Source organism: Plasmopara halstedii (genome assembly GCF_900000015.1).
Source record: "Plasmopara halstedii genome assembly, contig: Scaffold_253, whole genome shotgun sequence".
Classification (NCBI taxonomy): Eukaryota; Oomycota; class Peronosporomycetes; order Peronosporales; family Peronosporaceae; genus Plasmopara; species Plasmopara halstedii.
The window spans coordinates 62,458-79,641 of NW_020187174.1; the positions used below are offsets into that span (position 1 = coordinate 62,458).

At 43.3% G+C, this 17,184-nt stretch overlaps 3 protein-coding genes across 3 annotated transcripts; 1 reads left to right on the forward strand and 2 right to left on the reverse strand.

Annotated features, from left to right (window-relative positions):
* Positions 1-8,270: 8,270 nt before the first annotated feature.
* On the reverse strand, positions 8,271-10,320 carry PHALS_14982 (uncharacterized protein). The gene has a single exon (XM_036407300.1). The coding sequence runs from the start codon at positions 8,679-8,681 to the stop codon at positions 8,385-8,387; it is 297 nt and encodes a 98-aa protein (XP_036263014.1). The 5' UTR covers positions 8,682-10,320; the 3' UTR covers positions 8,271-8,384.
* Positions 10,321-10,427: 107 nt separating this feature from the next.
* PHALS_04056 (alpha-) lies at positions 10,428-13,803 on the forward strand (the record flags this gene model as incomplete). The annotated part of the gene is made up of 3 exons (XM_024722052.1): positions 10,428-13,465; positions 13,523-13,663; positions 13,731-13,803. 3 exons carry the CDS (start codon positions 10,428-10,430, stop codon positions 13,801-13,803), a joined length of 3,252 nt encoding a protein of 1,083 aa, XP_024573167.1.
* A 67-nt stretch (positions 13,804-13,870) lies between these two features.
* PHALS_04057 (caib baif family protein) lies at positions 13,871-15,923 on the reverse strand (the record flags this gene model as incomplete). Its single annotated transcript, XM_024722053.1, has 4 exons — positions 13,871-15,236; positions 15,358-15,498; positions 15,561-15,823; positions 15,888-15,923. 4 exons carry the CDS (start codon positions 15,921-15,923, stop codon positions 13,871-13,873), a joined length of 1,806 nt encoding a protein of 601 aa, XP_024573168.1.
* Positions 15,924-17,184: the final 1,261 nt, after the last annotated feature.

The following is a 17,184-nucleotide window of genomic DNA, read 5'->3' on the forward strand; positions in this document are numbered from 1 at the left end:
GCCTGTTTCGTTTTTCTTCTTTCAAATCTTACTGTATCACATAACTGACTTACTATGCGGTGAACCCATAACAAAAATCTCAAGTGCAGAACTGCCCGGGGCACACGGTACCCCCACGACTATCTGTAATGGAGCGCTGTTCATAAACAGTCTTTTGAACACAATATACACGCGTGTGCGACGAGAAGGCCATTTCTGACGTGGAGGGAGAAGGGCCATCCCGACTTGGGGAAAAGAAGAACGACTTAGCATCATAAGTAAAGTTGCAGCTCAATCAAAATGAGTTATGGTACCTAGCTACATGCAAAGCACCACAAGGGCTCCCGGAACTTTTTCTGATAAAACCTTGGGTTCCTGATTTAAATATCAAGGGTGTACTGCGGTTGAACCTCAGCTTTAACTTATACAATATCTTGGGTGTACAGAGCTTGGACTTCAAAAACCTTGAGCTTTAATGTTCGTAAAATACCTTGTAGAAGGGACTGGCTTATGCCACCCACTTCGAAAGACAGAGATACGTCGGACTTGTCATCAGTACAGATCCCCGAGTAGGAAACGGCATTCTGTATCACACAGAACGTTTGTGACTATTAATATGATGTCACGTATGTATTTGGGATCACCATACTGTAATCTTCATTTTATAAATCCCCACAATACATAAAGAAGGTAAAAAATGCATCTTTTGCAATGGCTTGTGTAGCCCATTACACTACCCATTTCGGAAGAAAAGAACATACTGCTCAGTAATTGCCATATGCTGGTCGCTCAACATCTAAAGTAGGTAAGCGGACACGTGGCGCAAATGTCAATGGGTTAAACACTTGCCGCTTGCATGGAACCTTAGGCTGAATCCAGCAATATAACAGTCTATATGTCTGAACTTTATCTTTGGTGAAATGTTGCATAATCTTGACAGTCCATGAGTACGGACAGGCAATTGTAGCCATCAAACCGCACAGCTTGCATGGCTCAACGAGATCAAACTATATCGTAACGCGTTCTATTTGTATGGTTTCGATGCTGGATGATATTTTAAAGATAGCACCCGCTAGGATTATATGCGATACTTTACGAATTCATTCCAGCATATGTATGGGTGGCTTAATGACAATTTCAAGACGTTGTCTTCTAACGTATATAATGAGTACTGCTTCATGTTCAACATCATTCCGGGATTTCCGTTTCCTTTAAAGAAGGCCTCGCGGCTTGTGACCGTGTAAAAGTCTTTATTTGGGATAAAAGCAAATCGCCATCGCTTTCATTCTGCTATTTCCGGGGCGGCTGATACGACGCGGTAAGGTAAAAACTAACTTCAAACCGTTTCACGTGCAAAGTAATTATTTTGCAAGCATAATGAGCTCTCATATAGAATGGATAAGCTTCTATCGTGTAATCAAACGTGGACTTGATTGGGCAAAGCATGAGGATACTTTGAGATGAAGACTTACACTTTTCTGCGAGCCACTCTCATCCCATGGATACACACATCAGCGTTCGGTGGTGGGAGCTATCAAAAGAATAGTTAATCTTTAATGCTTAATGATAAAGCGAAAATTGTTTCATTGCTCGTTATACCAGACGTGGTTAGAATTAACTCAATCTACCTACTCCTGCAAAAAAAACTTAAGAAAAGGCCACCCTCGCGACAGTGTCCCGACACCGTCTTTACTCCGTCCACTTGCACCATCCGTCTGTCTTCGCTCCCTCCCGCTTTGAAATGCTTCGTTGCACCGGCTTTCTTAACCTATCGATTCCAACACTTCCCAGCTTTAACCTCGCGGTGTAACGAGAATCACCCGTCCTTGCAAACCCACTTTTTGAGGAAAGCTAAGGTCAACTGACACGTCTCACAGCGTGTTGCCAGCTTCCAGCGGGCCGTCGACTTACGTAGAAGAGAGGAAAGGTGAAATGGCATTTATTATTGAAGCCAATAGGCCTCCCTAACCTGATAAGTACTTCCTGTTCTGATGAATCAGAATTGGTTCGGGATTACAACCATGCAGGGTGTACAATTGATGTGAGACACAAAGTATGTGGTCCACATAACATGTGTTATGAGGACATACCCATTGCACGCCGTCTTTGCTGTTAAGAGTGCACTGTAGATTTTATCCGCTCTCCGGTGATGAGCAAGAAAGATGCTGCGCTAGTCCTTAAAGCTGGTTCACTCAATTAGACCGCACCCTTCGGCGTGTCGGCGCACGTCTGTATGTTGTCTTGGCAGCATTGTGGCTAGCATTGCTAACTTGTATGTGAGATGCCATTTACATTGACGTGTTTACGCGACTCCATGTGTGGGGGAGTTTTTTCTCTAGCTAAATGAAGTTATATTCTGTTATCGCACTGACTTGTTGATTGTGATGACGGTAATTTTTGCAAAAATCCAGTTTTTTTCTGGGACGGGGCAGCCGATGCAGACATACTGTAAGTTGAAAGCGTTAAGGTTGTTATGAGTGGTCGATCCGTCATTAAAGGCGGTAAATTGATACCTCGCGATGGTTATTAATTCAAAACAAAAGCAAAGTCTTTGCAATATCGTGGAGATCAAATGACTTTTCACGAAGTGAATACCCAAAAATAGTTTAGTTTTCATACTCGCATGGAAGTGAAAGCGAATTATTGCGAAAGCAGTAACCCCGCAAGTCTTCATGATTATGCGAATGAAGAACTTAGTTAGTTCTTCGTCAACTAAAAGATGAAGACTTAAAAATGGATTTTTTTGCGAGCCGTAAAGGCACTTATCAAATGTGATAAACTTCACTAGCACATGAAGTATGACTCATTTAGTTTCGCTTCTCTGAGCAATATAGTTTAAAAACTAATTGCAAAGTCGGGAATTGACTCGAGGAACACTATAAGTGACTAAAGTCAAAGAGAGTCGACCATAGTGACTAAAGACAAAGAGAGTCAATCATAGTGACTAAACTCAAAAGAGAGTCGACATCCGTGACTAAAGCCAAAAGTAATTGAATCCAGAGTGAACAATTTTTAAGGGTATTCCATAAAGCGAGGACTCATGCTCTTAAAATCCAAGCTGGAACTTGTAGCGATGTGAGTATAGAGTGTGAAAGTGCGTTAGAACCTTGAAGACACGCTGTAAATGTAAGTGCATCAGTGTTAGGCACTGTCAAAAGACTTTTAAAACATGAAGACAAGGTACGTCGTAAATTGCTTTTTACGATTATTCCCCAATGTTTGCAAGATACAACACCAGGTGAAGTTGAATAGTCAAATATTAAGCCAAAAGTAATTGAATCCAGAGTGAACAATTTGAAAGGGTATTCCATAAAGTGAGGACTCATGCTCTTAAAACCCAAGCTGGAACTTGTAGCGATGTGAGTTCAGAGTGTGAAAGTGCGTTAGAACCTTGAAGACACGCTGTAAATGTAAGTGCATCAGTGTTAGGCACTGTCAAAAGACTTTTATAACGTGAAGACAAGGTACGTCGTAAATTGCTTTTTACGATCATTCCCCAATGTTTGCAAGATACAACACCAGGTGAAGTTGAATAGTCAAATAGAAAAATTAATACCAAAGTTGCGTTGCAGTCATTACAACTTGATGGAAGTTTTCTACCTATAAATTACTGGTCAACACGGCGCAGGATTCAACGTGATATTCTTCCCGCCTTGTCAGACTTTCTTTTTCGACTACAACATAATGGCTTGTACTTTGTATATAAATGTGGCTGATACACTCAAGATAACAAATGTGCTCATCGTTGTTCTACGCCAGAACCTCCAAAGCATTTACTATGAGAATGCTACACAGCCAACACTATATGGCGTCTCTCATTTCATTGGATTTCCGCGACAACTATACAATGAGAACACGCCTCATTCCTCATTTATTTCACTGTTCCCAGTGATCGCCAACAGTTATTGCGGTGGAGAACTTGAGTTGAGAAGCCGGTGAATTTAACTGCTGTTGGCGTAAATAATGTCTTTGTCGTCAAAAGTCCATATATGGAGTGCAGCAAGCATTCCTTCAGGAGAGCTCGAATATATCATGAATGTGCTGTAGTGACTTGGAACACTTATTTTGTCTCTACTACTCGTGTTATTGAGCACGCAGTGTCGATAGACGAGTCTGATAGTGATTCACGCAGCATTAAAGGGCCAGGGATTGAGCCAAAATAAACGCAAAATGTAGAGACTCAGAATATACGATGATGAGACATATATTGACATATTTTTCGATGTAGCACAGCAAAAATTTTCTCTGATAAGTAAATCGGGGAAAGATATTGTTTCATAATGGTCAGGTCAGCTAAGTGATTACCGTATTATCATTCATAACCTTAGGCAAAAAGTTTAGTGCGTCATAGTGCAAGCGCTGAAAGCGTGGACAATGAGCCAACCTCATGTGGTTTTTTTTGCACAGAGTGCTGGACACCAATGCAATCACTGCCGATATAGAGGGACGTTTACTCAGCGATTAGTTGTTGTAAAGGACTGCAGGGGCATATATAGATAGACTCAGCCCCTACCTTGACCTTGAAGCGCACAATCGAAAGCAGTTTGAGCTAGAGTAAACCACTTGGGTAGGGAGTTCAACTTGGCTCTGCAGTGTCGAATAAGTTGACGTATTAAATTGTCTTGAAGGAGTCGGATACATTATAAAATTTTATGCCCCTAGATCCAATCGAACTGAATGCCATTTGCCGAGAAACAGTTAAGCTGTGTTTTGACGGTGGTCGAGTATTGTTTACAAATTTCTAATCAAAGACGAAATAATTAATTTCTTCCTTAGAGACTGCTTATACACTCAGAATAAATATTGACTGAATTGTCGTCTTTAATAGTATAACGCTGCCCTATAGCGTACGGCTCTCCAACGCCAGACGACGAAAGTCATTGAATACGAAGAAGTGTTTGATTCAACCATCAGCTGGGTCGGCACTGAGGTTTCACAAGTATACAAAAAAGTGTGGTATGTTTTCATTGTTTAATACTTGGTTTCCACAGTCGCGAAAGGCATTCAGTAAAGTGTGATCAGACGACTTCCATGGTCGAAAAGAATATAACAGACTTGTTCATATTCAAATGCATTTCAGTTGTAGTGCAAACCTATTGCCCATGGGCGAGAAACTTAGGGGCTTGGTGTAAGTCATATACCGAATCTGTTATGTCGTCCGTGAAGCTGTGAGTTTGACTATAAGTATCGCAAATCTTTATTGAAAACATTGATTGACCACTCTAAGATATCACAACCAAAGCTCGAAAAAAAGAACGAACAGCCCTGGCGAACGTGGATCTCCATGTCAAAAACCCGTTCCCAAGCTGAAGAATTGTGATCGCGAGTCTTTAATAAAACATGTACTGATGATCTAGTATAAATAGTTGAACCCCAACGACGAAAATTCCCCAGTGTTATAGAACAATATCCAATAACCGCCTGTTGACAATGTCAAAACCCTTCGCAAAGTCGAGGAAAATGGCAACGGCAGGAGCTCGCGTCTCACAAGTGCTGGTATAATGTTGAAGATACAAGAAATACCTTAATGCGTGGCGGGCATCACGACCGGATACAAACCTAAATTAGTCATTGCCGAGAAGCTTAGGTAATACTTGGTCGGGCTCGTAAGCCAGAGTTTTGGCCCAAATCTGGTGTCGTTATCTAGTAGCGCGAGGGGCAATAGTTCTTTGGATATGATCAACTATCTTTCTTATAAAGAAGAGAAGGGTGCTCTACACGGAAGAAAGCGTCAGCGACGTCAAATTTCACTTTTGAATAGGGCCATTGCTGTGTGATACAACATTTGATTCGAGTTACCAAATCTATCTCATGACGTACCCCCCCCCATCTGAGAGTGGCACGCACGGTGGACCTCTTTTTTATAACATCGTGATATTTCTTCAACAAGAGTTAAAGGGAATCCGTAGGTTATTTAAGGATGGCTGGCTCTTTCAATGGCATAGTTATCCGTGACAGATTACGAGGCCCACGTCTTCTCCGGTGCCAAATGTACCATTTCGATGACCTCACTGTTTCGCAATTTCTTGCACATATTCTCGAGTGATACTTTCTAACAAGCTCTAAAACAGCTTCTGCCAGATGTAGTGGGGGGATATTCGTTACCCCTTTTGAAAGAGATCACTGAATCTACGAGAGAATAATTTTTCTCGCTACTTACCCGTAGTTCCACACAAGGGTCACGTCACACGGTCGTGCTGCCGTCACAACGTGACAAGGATAGTTCATTTTTAAACTTCAAAGCTGATTTTTCTACTCACGATTTACAGCCGTAATTAGATTGACCGGATCTAGCATGGCAGTTTGCGACACCTTGTTTGTTTCACTCTCTACCGACCCTGGCACAGAAGTCAATAACCCACAATTGTTCCTTACCGATTTCCTTTATGTACAACACATGCAATCACCTCCCCCTTTCTTAACAAAGATATACTCTGAATATCTCGATATACAATCACCCTCCCATCTGATTCCTAACTTTGCGCGAGGCACTCAGCAATATCCTTGCCACCATACATGGCCAATCTCGTGTTATAAATGGAATTATCGTAGCTTCGCGCCCGCGTCAATGGCTTCTTAGCTTTCTGGTTGCGGTGTATACATGGCTCCTGAATCTATGTCAGAAGAGAAAGGCGTGAAAACTGGTCTTTTTGACTCCCAATCGACTCATTGCTTGCGATATGTTACAACGCCATACCTAGCATAATATTATATCGATCGTTCAGCTCAAAGATCAGGTAATGGTCCATGCTGCCAAATATTTTAGAAATCATGTGAGAAGATGGCATAACCTTCGACGCTTTCACCAGTGTCCCCGTCGCAAGAAACACGGTGATCGTATCCGTGTTAGGTATCTTCAATGACTCCGCGAATTGTCAACTGCTTTCGACATGTGCCCGTCGTTTGCGATTCCACGACGCTCCAAACGTTATCAGGGCTTATCAGGATTCACAGGTCTGCGCCTGGCGCCCTGCCCTCTCTGATAGACAATATTCTCTTTCAGAGCTGTGTCTGACTGACTATGATCTCATCAAGATACAAAGAGCTCGCTACTTTTCCAATAAGCTACCAAGCGCTTATATATTTTGAACGTCTGCTTGCGAGAGATCTGTTTTTTTTGCCGTTGCGCGATAGTTTAATCCTTCGTAACTTTGATTTTACTGGATGGGAGCACGCAGCAGCTGGCGTTGTGCAACACCGCGATGAAATCATCTCTAAGCACCGCAGAGCTGCTGAGCAGCTGAAAGATCTCTCTCCATTTCCTCAGCATCATCAAATTTGGCGCACTCGTAGAACATCCGTTTCTAGTACCCCATCCGGCCTTCACGATACAAAAGTTGTATTCTCATTGTCAAAACACATACTGCTTCATCGAAAGAGGTAGGGTGGATGGGGATGTCTCGGTGTGAGCCGCACTCGTTCAAAAGCTTTCCATGAGAATGGCTACCATTGCCATATCCAGAGATAAGTTCGTTGCCATGGCTGCATTCAAAACTCATAACTCTTCGACAAGGTCCACCATTTCTCGCATCTTGTAGGGCGAACGATAACTTTGAGCGCCCTCGATTGTCAGGTAAACAGTGTTCATACCAGCTTTAACTTTTACATGTTGGGAGCGCCGCTTTTACCAAATATTGAATATTTATATTTGTTGCGCACGGCTCTTTAACATGGTGACTACAATCTCTCTCTCTTCACCCAGAAAATGTAAAAGCTTAAACCTCCCGCTACGTCCCAACTTCTGAACAACAGCAATCTTATATAGAGTATCTTCTGTTTCCACCGACGTTGAGATGTGACATTCCCAGCGAGTCCCGTCAGCGAGTTTTTAGAGTTGATCAAAGCTTCCAGACGAGTGATCACCGCCTTCGGCGTGCCAGCTGTTACTTCAAAGATCCCATCGGGAGCCATGCATAAGCTTGCTAATTGAGCTGGTCTAAATGTCGGCGAGGACAGACAGTCGAGCATTTTAGAGTCCATATTTGCAAAGGATGCAGCCCTGTCACGACTCAGTCGTTAATTTGGCTACAAGAGCTGGTTGTCGTGCACTTTTCGTGGAGAAAGCTTTATATTTTAGAGTCCATGCAAACAAACGCGCAGTAGTTTGGCTCGTGCGCGTCTAGCCAAAGTCATTTCGTAACTAGGTATCTAGCCCGCTCTACTATTCCAAGAGTATCTTTGTAGTTAGAATTAATTTTACTTACGCTTAACGTGTATAACGTTTTACTTTTTACCAACTTGATTTATTTCCTAGCTACCACGAACTCTCATTTTCGGAGTTCTGACATCTTGCTAAAACTCGATACTTCGTTTTAGTGAATATCCACTTTAGAAGGCTTTCGAGCTATTGTAGTGCGCAAAATTGTTTTAGTCAGTGACTCTAGCATGCTAGAAAGTGTCGAAAATTATAACATCGAATGTGTGGCGATCAACGAATGAGCAATAAGGAAATTAGAGGGGGTAGTGCGGCGCTGGTAACGCCAACACAGGGTAGATAGATTCGAGTGCGACTGCCGGGCGTGCGTAAATTGTGGACAAACAGTAATTGGAGAATTCTTGATATACGAGCTGTCATATCGCGGCACACGAAAGTTCGTGACAGGAATGAATGAAACACCAGTGTTATTTGATGTGGAGGAGTTTAGCGAAGAACTTGCAGTGTATATATGTTTGGGATCAGCACAAAGGGGTTTCCTGAACATGTTATTATATCGATATCGGCAGAACCCAAAAAGTTATGGAAGGAAATGTACGGTGCAGATGATTTCAACATTGCATGACTAATGTCGAGCGCCTTTTAGTTGCATTATTCACATATCGCTGATGGCGACAGGATGTATAAGACACTGGATCTGTTTGGTGAAGAGACGGAGAAAGCAAGGCAAATCATGAGCCGCGCTTCGGATAGGTAGTGAAGGTGGGATATGATGCATTGCAAGGAAGCTACTATAGTTCAAATCATGGTGTTTGTCAGGAGGTTGCCACTCTGTATCTGAGGAGGCTCAAAGGAGTACGCGGCCTTCATACTCACTCTGATCCATCGACGCAAATCAAAAGAACATGTCGACGGTGCAATACTCACGGAGAGCTCAACGATCACGTGATAAATTGTGGCGTTTGGATCGCTGTACAAAGGTTTACGGCGATGCCAGTCGTTAGAGTCGACTACGGTGAGTTGGAGTTTATTTGCCAAATTAAAGCGTGGTGGTTGCAATATATTGGCAGAACATTAAACCAGCGATAGATGAACAGAAACGCATTGTGAACCGGCAAACCTTTGGTCTCGAAGAGCTGGGAAAGGGATTGTCGAGGATAGGGACAAAGGCAAGTAAGCAGAGGGTACGACTTTGAAAAACAGAGGATGGAACGAAACGAAATAAGGATACTGCGTACAAGTAGTCGTGTGGCATTGGAAAGGATGTGGTATGCCGCGAAGCTGTCGCTATAAGTTGGCAGTACTGGTGAGTCCACAGTGGGAGGGTTTCAGTTTTCTGGTAGATTCCTCGAGGTTGCTAGATGCTCAGAGACGGAAATTAGCTATGCGTGACGAGAACGACGAAGCAGCCATGATTAAACAATTGCAAACCTGTGAAGAGGATTTTTTGAGCTATCGAAAATCAGTCACAGGAGGAGTAGATGGTGTCGCTGTATGATGGAAATACAAAAACGGACTGTAGTACTATGATGCGCGCTAGACGCGAGCTTCTAGGACTGCCTGAACGAATTCAAGAACGTAAGCCTTGAGAAATTACGCCAGTGAGAATGATCATGGACAACCAGACCGCGACCATACAGTTTTAGTCAGAGAAAAGCATTGTAAGCGCAAAGCGCGTAGGCTTAAAGATCAAGCTTGTTTGTGAAGAAAAAGTCCGAAAACGCATATCACTAGATGTAATGACAGGCCAATTACAAGCACGCTAAACGACGATAGCGGTGATGTGATTATAAAGACGGCAAAGATACAAGAAATGTCGGCAGCGCGCGAGCAACAAGGGTAGAAATATTGCCAAATGACAGGACAAGTGTCGAGGACAAGGGTTGGCAGGACGAGGGAAGACAGAGCAACGATCGAGCCGACAGAAATGAAAAAGGATAACATTTAGAGAGCCGAGGTCGCGCGGAGCGATCGAGGTGTGACTGACGAGGAAGACGCGAGGAAACTAGCTCTACTCGGGCGATGCGAACTTCAGTTTCACCGCCGATCGAGGAACGGGTGGGAATCGGCTCCACTGCTTGTATAAATTTAAATGCTAGAACCAAGGACCAAAAGTATTGATTGGCATTACAGTCTATTTGTTGCTTTAGTTACGTAGGTTCTCTGACAAAACAAGTGGATCTCTTATTGACCTGTAGTGTATTGATTTTATCTATAGATCTTGGAAGAGTGACAAATTTGCTTAAACTCCAAATCATTTTCTCTATTTCACAAAACTTTTCAGAATTACAATATGGCAAGGCATGGGATGCGATGGGTAGCGGCATTTGGCCTACAGGGTGATGCTCTTACAGCTCAACGCGAGCGGTACGAACGTTTGAAGCAGCACATGGTTTTTCAGATAGATGCCGCTGGCAGTAACGACCCACTGACCGCCTTAACGGCTACTAAGAATTCGGCCTTAGGACGCTCTTCAAGCTGGAGTCAATACTTTTCAGACGAAACGCTAATTGAAGAGATCAATACGGACTTAGACCGGCTGTTTCCGGCTGGTAATGAGAACTTTTTCCAAAATCCATTATATTTGAGTACGCTGCGCCACGTACTATTTGTGTGGTGCCGACTGCACCCGGACGTGGCCTACCGTCAAGGCATGCACGATGTGGTAGCCGTAGTACTCTATGCCTTCCATCGTGTTCCTGATGAGGAAAAAAACGAAACTGACCAAGTAAAAAAGCTGCCGGAGCATGCCGAAGCAGACATCTTCGTGGTGTTTGAGGCAATCATGCTATTTCTTAAACCATTCTTTGAAATCGTTAAAACGATACAAGATTCTTCAAATGACGACAGCCGATTATTTGAAAGTTATTCGCTGGAAAATATGGAAAGTGGCAATGAATTCGACCAGGAAGCCCGAGAGAAACAGCCAGCTTTGCATCGATTATGTCAACATATTCAATATGAATTGTTACAGGAAAAGGACCCTCAATTGTATTACCACCTTCAAAACCTAGAAATTGTACCAGAAACATACTGCTTAAGATGGGTGCGGTTGCTCTTCGCACGCGAGTACGAGCTAAACGAGGTTTTATCGATTTGGGATGCAATGATCATGGATAATCGCATGGCGATTAAGTTCCCAGTTATTAATATGACTGACAAGTCCGACAGTGACTTGTTGCAGCAACCAAAACTGATTAGTACAAACGAAGATCCTGATTGGATGGGCTTTCCACTACTTCGTTATATATGTGTGGCAAAACTGCTTCTTATGTCATCTCAATTGCGTCAGTCGGATAGCACTGGCTGTTTACGTCTCCTGATGCGTGCCTACCAAAGTGGAAAGACTGACGTGATTGCTTTGGATGAACGGAATTCTTCTACAGAACTGATAAAGTTTGCCAGGATATTACAAGATCCAATGATCGAGGAAATACAGCAAAGTGACGGTGACGAATTGGGAGAGGGGTCGGAAAGAAACGCAACGTCCTTAAATGTTGTCCAATTTCAGGCAGGCCCGCTTGGCATTGTTTTGGCTGCCGCAGGGCCTCCTTATAAAAATCGTCTTGTCGTGAAATCATTTCGAGAAGATCCAGTCAAATGCGACGAAATCGGCCAAGCCGAAGCTAGTGGAAAAGTGCATTTGGGGGACATTCTGCAGTCAATTAATGGTGTACCTATTGTAGGTGTGACAACAGAAGAAGTTAAGCGTCGTCTTCAACTCGTTAGCCGCCCTGTATACATGGGCTTTAGCCACTGCGGTGGTATATTTCGAGAACATGATACGAACAGCTTAGATACTTCTGAAGCTGTAGAACTTGCGGACGCTACCCGAGCTATACCTAAATCAGATACTGCTATGTCCACGCTGATTCAGTTTAACTTTTTACCCGGAGAAATGTGCTACGTTGATGTTAAATCAAGTATACAGCGACTGGTACTTTCTCACGATGGATCATGCCTGTCCAGCTACATCAGCGGGGAATTGTTCATCACGAACTACCGCTGTCTTTTTAAGCGTCTAATAGATAACGGAGAAATCGATTGGCAAATCCCTGTACTCTCTATTGTTACAGTGGAAGGTGTTGAGCCTCGTGCGACTTCTATAATGACAGGTCCTGTCGCATTGCTGGAAAATATGCAATCTACTCGTAATATTGCCCCGAACATTTCATATAAGGTCGTAATTCGCTGCAAGGACACACAGGTAGCGCGGCTCTCCATCGCGGACTATAGCGATTACAGTAAGCTACTCAAATGCTTAAATTTTGTGGCATTTCCAAAAAGTTTGCTGGATGCTTTCTGCTTTTCGTATTCTCCTTCTGTGGCGCCATCCGAAGAAGTGCAATTTGACATTCGCCATGAATATGGACGAATTGGGTTGCTATCATATCCAGAACATCTGCGCTGTATCGACCAGTCCCCGGAGTATACACTGTGCGATACGTATCCCCGTCACCTTGTAGTGCCTGCAGAAATTTCGGATGTCTCCCTCAAGACAGCAGCTGCATTTCGATCCCACAAAAGACTACCAGTTGTGAGTTGGATTCATCGCATTAATGGAGCCACTATCGTCCGTTCAAGTCAACCGCTTGTCGGCTTAAAATCTGTACGTAATGGGGAAGATGAGCTGCTTGTTCGATTGCTATGTTGTTCAAGCAACAAGAAAGCACTTGGACGATATGTGATTATGGATGCACGTAGCCAGCTAGCTGCGGTAGGAAATAAGGCTTTAGGAAAAGGAACTGAAATTTCGAGCAACTACCGCGGATCAAAGCTTCACTTTATGAATGTTGATAATATTCATTCTGTACGGCAATCTCAACTTGCTCTGGCAGCACTTTTTGAGCCTAAAAAAAGTTCGAAGGAGGAATCTTCCAGCAGCTTTTATGGACGAATCGACAGTTCTGGTTGGTTACGTCATGTGCGTTTAGTTTTAAAAGCATCCGTCGAGCTGGCGCATACGGTAAATAATGGCATGTCGGTGTTAACGCACTGCAGCGATGGCTGGGATCGGACAGCTCAGATGGTCGCTTTGGCTGAGCTGATGCTAGATCCATACTACCGAACTCTACGTGGGTTTCAGGTTCTTGTCGAAAAAGAATGGTGTGCGTTTGGACACCAATTTGCTCTCCGAAGCGGTCATGCTCGAAGTGACATCTCAAATGAACAGCGTTCGCCTGTGTTTCTGCTCTGGCTGGATTGCGTCTGGCAATATATTCGCCAATATCCGACAGCATGCGAGTTCAACGAGAACTTTCTCATAACCCTCGCCGACCACATCTACTCATGTAAATTTGGCACATTCATGTTCGATTGCGAACGTCAGCGGTAAAATAATCTAATGTCGCTTCACTGCTCCGTATCTTACAAAATTTTGTTCTGCAGAAAGGACTTTTTCGCTAAGCACCGGGTGATTTCGATCTGGAGCGAAATTAACGGACAGAGCAACCAATTTATAAACCAAATGTACACACCGAGTGAACAAGGCACGTTGCTATCCCCAAGCTCTCTCTCCAAGAACATTAAGTGCGTTGCATTTCTGGTATTTCACATCTTGACATTCGCTTATATTCAAACGATACTTGCTGCCTAGGCTTTGGAAGGGCTACTTTTGCCGCTGGGATCCAACCATCATACCGCCTACGCCTGCTTTTCAGTGTTACTAAAGCTTTATGTGTCGTAGCTAAAATGCACACCGTTACACAAATCTAAGATGTAAGTATTATATTAAGGTTACGATTCAAATACAATTTTTTCAGCCAGCATTCGCTCAATCTCGGGTTGAGACCGGCCGAGAACGCATTCTAGAATTTGACGTGTATCCTCTCCCAGCTTACGCCCGGCAAACTGCGTTACACCAGGTGTTGCTTTCAGCTTAGGTAGTATTGCAGGCACCTTCAGCTTCCGAGTACCTAATCCATCTGGAATTTTTACTTCCTCAAACATACCGCGATGCTGGTAGTGCGGATCTCGTAACATATCTTTTACAGAGTAAACCAGACCAACCGGGACAGCAGCTTTTTCCATTGTAGAAACAATTGTGTCCAGATCGTGCGAAGCAGTCCACGCCGCTAGCACGGCATCAATTTCAGCTTGGTGCTCAACTCGATCGCCATTTGTGCGAAACTTGCTGTCCGCTGCCATATCGTCTCGGCCAATAGCTTTCATAAGCCGAATAAACAACGCATCGACATTGGCCGCAAGAACAACATTCTTATTGTCTTTCGTGACATATGTATTGGAAGGCACGATTCCTGTGATCGTAGAACCCGAGCATTCGCGGATGGTGCCTGCATAGTCATATTCAGGGACCACCGCCTCCATGAGGTTAAACATTGATTCATAGATTGCTATGTCAACGACTTGTCCATTGCTATTCTGCCCAGTGGCAGCACTTCGCTCACGACCAAGAAGGGCGATCACAACTCCCAGCGCCGTGTGAATTCCAGCAATAGTATCCCCAATACTTAGGTTAGGACGAACCGGTGGCTGATCAGGAAAGCCATTAACATACCGGAAGCCACCCATGGCCTCACAAACCGATGCGAAGCCCGGTCTCGACGAATAGGGTCCGTCTTGACCAAAACCCGACACACGTGCATACACAAGTTTTGGATTGGTCTTTTCAAAGTCGTCGGGCCCAAGCCCCCACTTCTCCATACGCCCGGGTCGAAAGTTTTCAATAACCACATCACTTTGTAGAATGATCTCGTACATTAGCTTGCGACCTTCTTTCTTGTTCAAATCGATGGCCATCGAGCGTTTGTTACGTCCGAGAGAATACCACCACAGAGACGTCTTGGTAGAGTCCAGCTCACGGTAGTCGCGCACCTGATCACCAGTAGGAGGCTCAACCTTGATTACATCAGCGCCGAAGTAGCTGAGGATAGTTCCAGCAAAAGGTCCGGCAATGAGCTGACCACACTCTACAACTCGAATTCCCGCCAGAGGCAGAGGACGTTCGGTCTTAGTCAATGCGCCAGAAGTAATTGTCGTGACACAGCGTCGTACTGAAGCTTTAACATGTATCCTACATCCTGCACTCACAAGATAATTTCGAGACAATGGAGTTGGTAGTGGCAAACGCATGAGATCTACACTGCGGCACACATGCATTTTTTAAGTGTGTCATTATTTTAAAATAAGCTCAAATGGTTATAAGAGGGTTGCTGGTGCTTGGAGAGCGTAGTAGCTGCGAATTAGCATTTCTGGTTAAGTACTGGCATGAATCACTTGCACGTCGAGCACTTAGTCTGTACCTAATATTGGCGGCATCTGTAAGACATATGAACGTTCGCGTCAGGGCGGATGATCCTTTAATCGGTTCATTGGCTTCGACGCATTGCTGAAGTTCCAAGAACCTATATAAATTTTTTTTATTGAGAATAGGGTGATGTGGTGATGTATCGAAGCTTGAATGTACCTCTTGATACTAAGAACTGGAGACATGTGGGAAGATACGGCGGATAACACTGCAAAGCAGCTCCATTCTGACTGTTCATTTACAGCAGTCCGGTTTTTAGCGTTCCGCTTGCGCTTGCGGTCAATGCGCTCTTCTTGAAGGCTTGCAGTCATCGCATATCCGTAAACCAGGTCAGCTGTCTCGTCGGAGTCAGTGAAGATGCAGGCGTCACGCACAACATGCCACTCTGTCAAGCCACGCTCAACCACTAGATCGTTCAAAGCCTGCGGATACAAAGGGGTGCTATGTCAGACAGTGTTTCTTAAGATAAGCCGTGACGTTAAGAACCTCCTGCGTTCCGAGTGATAGACGTAACTTGTCCATCCGCCCTAGCCTTTCAATACCTTAATTGCTTAACATTTCTGATCTTTTACATTATTAAGCAATGTGACCCAACACATCATTCTTACGCAAAACGTCATAATGTCAATTAAGAGACACATGTGCTGATTATAATATTACAGAATCAAAAGATTTATAAACAATTATTGATCTATAACTATTATAAATAAGATCTGAATTTAAAAGAAATTTAATCAGTTATGAAAATATAAGTGATGATTCCAATTTTTGATTGCAAATAGTACAAATCAAATTCGAACACATCTTACAATTGAGCTCATAAATCCAATATGTATTTAAAATGTGAGCATTGACGTTGGAATAGCAAAGACTGGTTTGATTGCAGTCAAGAAATTGAGAATTTTGCTGCTTATTTGAGTTCTATCGTATAACCATATCGACTATTCGAAGATCATTACGCCGGTGCGCCTTAAAAGACAACGAGAAAAGCAGTCTCTTTATTGCTACCTGCAAAATACAACGACGAAGTTATTCTGGCATCCATATGGAGTGGTATTGTTGAAATTGCATGCAAAAATATTGAATATCATATTGCAATGCAGCTCTCTTGATGAATATGGTGGACGACATATTTACTTAAAATGTTAAAAACACTTTGTCAAATCTTAGTCGCAAGAAGCACCAGAGCGAAACGAGGGTTTGATTCATATGTTTTTGAATAACACAGAGGATCCAAACAATTCAAGACAAACTAAAGTGATAAATCGAAAGAGTTTTTATCAAAGTCCGTTCATGCATTAGCAGCGATCAAGTATCTTCTGGCCGATTGAAGTGCGGTGTCCACTTCTTCGCCAAGTAAAAAAATATGGTGTCCACTCCTCCGCCAACCACAGATATTAAGGTGTATCAGTATAACACCCATCCATCCAATGCAGCTGCTGTAAGATCTAATGGCATTGTGTGCAGCGGGGCTGCCGTAGCTTAGCGCTTGAGGAAGCGTAATTTAGGTCACCGACCTTTCGTTCTATACTTAGAACAAGAACGAGTTAGCGGATCGCAATCCGCTTACCCCAAGAGAAATTATTGCCTTACCTAAGGCTAATCAGCTCTTCCTCTTAAAATCCGGAAATGACTTTTATTTATTTTTTATCCTAATTTTAAAAGTTCCAAGGATAGAAAAAAAAGGATTTTCCTAAATATACTAAATTTATATTGTAAAATCTTAATACATGCATAGCTACTGGCTACCTAGCCCCGTACCGTATTCTTGTTTGGGTGTGGT